This window comes from Arachis hypogaea, chromosome 12, assembly GCF_003086295.3.
Source record: "Arachis hypogaea cultivar Tifrunner chromosome 12, arahy.Tifrunner.gnm2.J5K5, whole genome shotgun sequence".
Classification (NCBI taxonomy): Eukaryota; Viridiplantae; Streptophyta; class Magnoliopsida; order Fabales; family Fabaceae; genus Arachis; species Arachis hypogaea.
Window position 1 is genome coordinate 116,815,702 of NC_092047.1, and position 6,435 is coordinate 116,822,136.

General features: G+C 24.8%; 1 protein-coding gene across 1 annotated transcript; it reads left to right on the top strand.

Moving 5' to 3' along the window:
- The first annotated feature begins 251 nt into the window (after positions 1–251).
- On the top strand, positions 252–1,936 carry LOC112728621 (berberine bridge enzyme-like 17). The gene has a single exon (XM_025778844.3). It carries the CDS (start codon positions 265–267, stop codon positions 1,876–1,878), a length of 1,614 nt encoding a protein of 537 aa, XP_025634629.1. The 5' UTR covers positions 252–264; the 3' UTR covers positions 1,879–1,936.
- Positions 1,937–6,435: the final 4,499 nt, after the last annotated feature.

Here is a 6,435-nt window from a genome sequence, read left to right on the forward strand (position 1 = left end):
AAAGGGTATATTAACAAAAGTAGTGATATAATATATATTTAAAAAAATAAAAATTAAATATTGATGTGGAAAATAAATTCCACGTGAATTATTATTATTTGTCCATATTTTAAACGTATCTATGAATTTATGGTCAGAGAGTAGCAAACACCATAATTTTAATATACCCTTAACATTTTTAAATTTATTTTGTGTGTTATATATACTGAATGCAACGCTAACAATGAAGCAAGTAACAAACACCACTTTCATTTCATAACAACAATGGTGACATCATCATCATCCTTGTCGTTTCTTCTCCTTTCAACTCTGCTAGCACCCACCATTGTTCTTCTTCTTCAATCTTCCGTTTTACATGCAAACTCAGATGCTTACTTTCACACTTGCCTCTCAAACAAGAGATGGAAAAATCCATCAGCTCCTGTTAGCGTGACCGGAGCGCTATACACCAGAGACAACTCATCCTTTTCCGACATCCTCAGCCTCCACACCCGCAACAAGAGGTTCAACAGACCATACACGCCCAAACCCATCGCCATCATAACCCCTTTTCACGAATCGCACATTCAGGCGGCGGTTGTATGCTCCAAAGCCAGCAACTTTCAGCTCAGAATCCGAAGCGGCGGCCATGACTACGAAGGCTACTCCTACGTATCAGATGTTCCCTTCGTTCTTCTCGACATGTACACTTTTAAATCCATTCACGTCAACATTCAAAATGCCACCGCTTTGGTTGAAGCCGGCGCATCACTTGGCCAGCTTTATTACAAAGTCGCGCAGAACAGCAACGTTCACGGCGTTCCTGGCGGAATCTGTCCGTCCGTCGGCACCGGCGGCCACTTCGGCGGCGGTGGCTATGGCATCCTCATGAGAAAATACGGCCTCGCCGTAGACAATATAATTGATGCAAAAATCGTGGATGTAAATGGTAATATCCTTGACAGAAAATCAATGGGGGAGGATCTGTTCTGGGCCATAAGAGGAGGTGGAGGTGCCAGTTTCGGTGTGATTGTCTCGTGGACGATGAAGCTGGTGGAAGTTCCTCCTGTGGTGACGGTGTTCAGGTTGAACAGGACCTTGGAACAAGGCGGCTCGGATCTTGTTTACAAGTGGCAACATGTTGCACCGAAGCTCCACAGGGATATTTTCATCAGACTCCAGATCGAGGTGCGTCAAAAGACGGTTCGAGTTTCCTTCGTCTGCGAGTTCCTGGGACGAGTCGATAGACTTCTGAGTTTGATGAAAAAAAGTTTTCCAGAACTGGGATTAACCAAAAGTGATTGCTTTGAATTGCCTTGGGTCAACAGCACTCTTTTCTTTGCAGAATATCCAATCGGAACAGTAGCAGAAGCGTTGCTATACGAATCATCAAGACCTGCTGACTCCTATTTTAAGGCCAAATCAGATTATGTGCAGAAAGTTATTTCAAAAGAGGGTTTGCAATCTGTATGGAAAAAGTTCATCGAGAGTGAGGTAATGATCATGGAATGGAACCCCTATGGTGGAAGAATGTGGGACATTCCAGCTTCGGCTACTCCGTTTCCTCATAGATCAGGGAACTTGTTCCAGATTCAGTACATGTTAACTTGGTATCAAGATGGAGAGGATGCCATTAATCATAACTTGAATATTTTAAGGTCCATGTATAAGATTATGACTCCTTTTGTTTCGAAATCGCCAAGACAGGCTTACCTTAACTACAGGGACAGAGATATTGGAGCCAATCCAAGCAATGGAACAACCAATGTTGACGCCGCTCGAATTTATGGAGCCAAGTTTTTTAGAGAGAATTTTGATAAACTGGTGCAGGTCAAAACCAAAGTTGACCCTGAGAACTTCTTTAGATATGAACAGAGTATACCACCTCACAAATATTAACTAAATTTGAATTGATATTTTACCACCTCAGAGTATACCACCGCTGCTCCATTGATCAACAGGGCCTGTCTCAAGTCATTTGCTTTTCTAGTCATGGATATAATAAATTTTTTCCATCATGATCTTTCTTGAAAAAGTAGAAATATATTAAAAGTGATGATAATTAAATTTATATTTATAATTGTGATATGAATAGAATTATAAAATTACAATGGTTGCCGATTTTTTTTTTATTAAAATTTTGATTATTGTGATGTGAAAATTTTGATTATTCTGTTGATCAATTATTTCGATATAACATACACAAATTAAAACACATAAAATATACAAAAATATATGGTGCTCACCTATTATATCTATTGTTCTATTATATATTACTAATTTTACAACAAAAATTTGTCATATGTCACTTTTTCATCTACTTATAATATACTAAAATTGGATTTTCCTCCAATTAATGAAGGTGAGGTGTCGAGCTCTCATGACTCCGTTTTTCCTCCAAAATGAACTTTTCTATTCTCTATTCTATATTATTTTATAAAAAATATTTTTATTATAATTAATATTTAATCAATAATACATAATTATACTAATTTAGAAACATATCTTTATTATAATTATATCAAATCAATATTTATGCATTATTAAACTACTTATCAATTATCAATTGAAAATATTTTTAATTATTTTAATAATAATAATAATAATGATATGATAATTGCACCGGTCGTAGTAATCATGATAAGAATATTTGAATCTAATCATAAAATGATCAAATTTTATGATATTAATAACGCACGTTAATTTTAAATATTTTTATTTATTTTAATTATATTAATTTTAAAAATATTAATATAATTCTAATTCTTATTTATTATCCAATAATAATAATAATAATAATAATAATAATAATAATAATAATAATAACTTGAAAAATCCGTATATAAACTATTTCAATTACATGTGTATTATTATTAAAATTCTATATGTTCCTAAATATAAGTCTTGAAAAACACGACATGGCACGGGCTATTAGTGTAGAGTTGTTTAGGTTTGTTTAGGAAGATATAATAGAATTTATATTTCTAAATTTTAAGACATATATTTATATTTCAATCTGTGTATATCAGGTATAATATTCTTATTCATTGTCGGAGTTTCTCTGATTATGATAGAAGATAATGATTCTAATCATATTATGAAAAATTATATAATTTTAACAAAATTAATATATGATGTGTAATTACTGTATATAATAAAAAATTATCTTAATAATAAATAATTTATATATTTATTTTTGTTTTACTAAAGTCTATATATAGTGTTTTTCTGTGGTACATGAATCTAAATTTGAGAGTCAACTCATAATTTTATATTTATTATTTTTCTTTTACTACTTCATAGAATAAGAATGTATTCTTCGTTTTTCATCAAAGTTGATCCTTTTAAGGTACAATTTATAATTTTGATACACTATTAGTGTAAAGTAGTTTTACACAAATATTCAACGACGTAATATCATATCATAAAAAATAACTATCTTTTATATTGATTGCATTCACCTAAATGACAATCCAAAAAAATAGACATAATTAAACAATTATATAAAATATTTTATACTATCAATAATTAAAATTAGACTCTAATTTATATCTAAAAATATAAGATAAAATTATATATTAAATTAACTTAGTAAAAACAAAATATTATTGTAACATTATTTAATTAATAGATTTATTTAGTTAAAGGTTATATCTCTGTGTTTTTTTCAATTCCACTTTAATATTTACCAGTAAATAGAAGAATTTTGTATTGGATATCTATTTTGATAATTAGTTCTCAAACATAAATTAAAATAAAAATCAATTAAAATATTAACGCATTTTGTACTTTTATCTATCTAAGTAACTAATTCTATCATTATTATAATTATTATTATTATTTGGAATTAATTTTTTGTCTTTCTTTTATTAAATAATTAAATAATCTATAAAATATATAATGAGGATATGAGAAATTTAGTATAGAATTTTTTTTAAAATATCATTTATTGTATATAATTCATAAAAAAATATATTTCACTTTTATTATTGATTAGAAGATAACCTATTTATATTTTGATTAATTTCATTTATTATTATTATTACATTTAATTTACAGAAAGATAAATTAATAATCATATTATTATTTATCAATATATTAATATTAATAATGATTACATAAAAATTATTTAATATTTGATATTTTTATATTATTTATTTTTTATATATTTTGATATATTTATAAATATTTTTTATTATTTTTATATGCTATATGTTTACCTCTACTATTTAAAATTTCTGAATCCGTCACTACTTTTGAGCGTGTTTCTTAATTTATTTTTTTATAATTCATTGAATACAATTTATTACAGTAAATTAATTATATCAACTAATGGATTTAATTAGATATTTAAATATCACACGATTTATTATAATTCATATCAATCAAATAATTGTAATTTATTATATCAATTATTTTAATTCATTAATTTATAAGGTACATAATAGCATAGATGATTTGTTACTTATAATGATTAATGATTAAATACAGTAAATACAGATTAATTTAGTTAAAAAAATTATTGTCTCATATGTTTTTCTATTTATTTTTTTAATTTATTAAATCCAATCAATTGTAATAAATTAATTATATCAACTAATTAATTCAATTAATTATTTTCTAATTTATTTTTTTAAATTTAATAAATCAAATAAAATCAATTATACTAATTATTTGTATCAACTAACTGATTTGATTAATTCTTAAAAATATTTTTATTTAATTTATTTTATGTATTTAAATACATGAATTATGACTGATTAGTTATTTAATTTTATTACGATAAATATCAAATTCTATTCCGAATATTAAAATATAAAATTTTATTCCTTCTATTTTTATTTTACCACTATAAAAGACCATATATGCTAAAAGAAAATATCATTTATTTATCAATTACTCTTTTATTAGATAGCTTTTACAACAATTTTTTTCTTTCTATGAGGCGTCGTCGCAAGAAGGCAACTATCGTGGACGCAAACCACTACACACTCTTCAACTCTCGTGCTCATCATTCAGAGTAATATATGATACGTTATTCATGAAGCATTTATAGACCATGATGTTATCATGTATGCATAAATAAAAAAAATTCCGTAATTAAACTTAAGTCATTTACTTATTTGTGTGGTATATTATAGTGTGAAATTACTTTCAATTTGTGTTGTGCAATGATATTATGGTTTAATTTAAGATTTTGTTTTAGAACTGTGTTATGATTTTATCTCATCATTTTCTCTTAGATATCAAATTGATGTATTTTTATTTATTATTATTGAAACGGATGTGATATAAAATTTGTAAAAAATAAAAATAAAACTCTCACACTCAATTTATTTTATTGTAGTCTTTTATCTCTTTTTATTTTCTTCTTATTTATTTTATTTTATTTTTAAATATCATATAATTTATTATAATTTATACCAATTAATTAATTATAATTCATTATATCAGTTAGTTTAATTCATTAATTTATAATATGTATGATAAAATAGATTATTTGTTACTTATACGTTTATTCTTCTAAAATCTAAATCTGAATAATTATATTTTTAGTTTTAGTTATGAACAAAATATTATTAATAATAAATAATAATTAACCACTCATACTTTTAATCAAAGTGGTTGGATGATTTTTATATTTATTAATATTAATTGTTGATTTTTTCGTCAATAAAGTGTATTATAATTTTATGTTAGTTCATAATTGATTAATGATTAATATTCATGAAACTATGTTATTCTAAATTTTATATTTTACAAATATTTTATTTAAATATATTTTAAACATAAAAATATATTATTTTTAATAATATCATACTTTTACTTTTTTTAATTATTCTAAATAAATTTTATCAAATACTAATTAAAGCTATCCTTCCATTTGCTTTTACTAATTTATTATCTAATTATTATATAAAATTAAAATCATATTAATGAATTTAATATTAAAGTTAATTTGGCTTTTTATTTAGACTATTTTTTGATTTTTTTTTAGTCTAATTAACTAAAACTATTCAATTATAAATAATCACTTCTATCTTATTTTATATTATTAAATAATTAAAATTACTAAAATTTAATAATACAATTCTGTTTTATATTTTTATATTTAGTTCAATCCATCTAAGATATATAATAATCATTTTAGTTTTTGTATTTTATAATGTAATACTACATACATTAATAGTAAAATAACATAGTAAATTTTCATGTTTTAATATTAAATATAAAATTAATACATACAAAAGTTTTTAAGCTTTTAAATCAATACGAATCATTGTAAATAATACTTATTTATGACATAAACAAAGAAATACAGAATCTTAAATTTTGCATATAAAAATTTAGGACTATATTATATGTACAAATGTAATTACATAGTATTATTTTTTTTTTAATGGTGTAGACCAACAACTCTAATTTTATTTCATGGTCAAATTAAAAAAAAAAGTC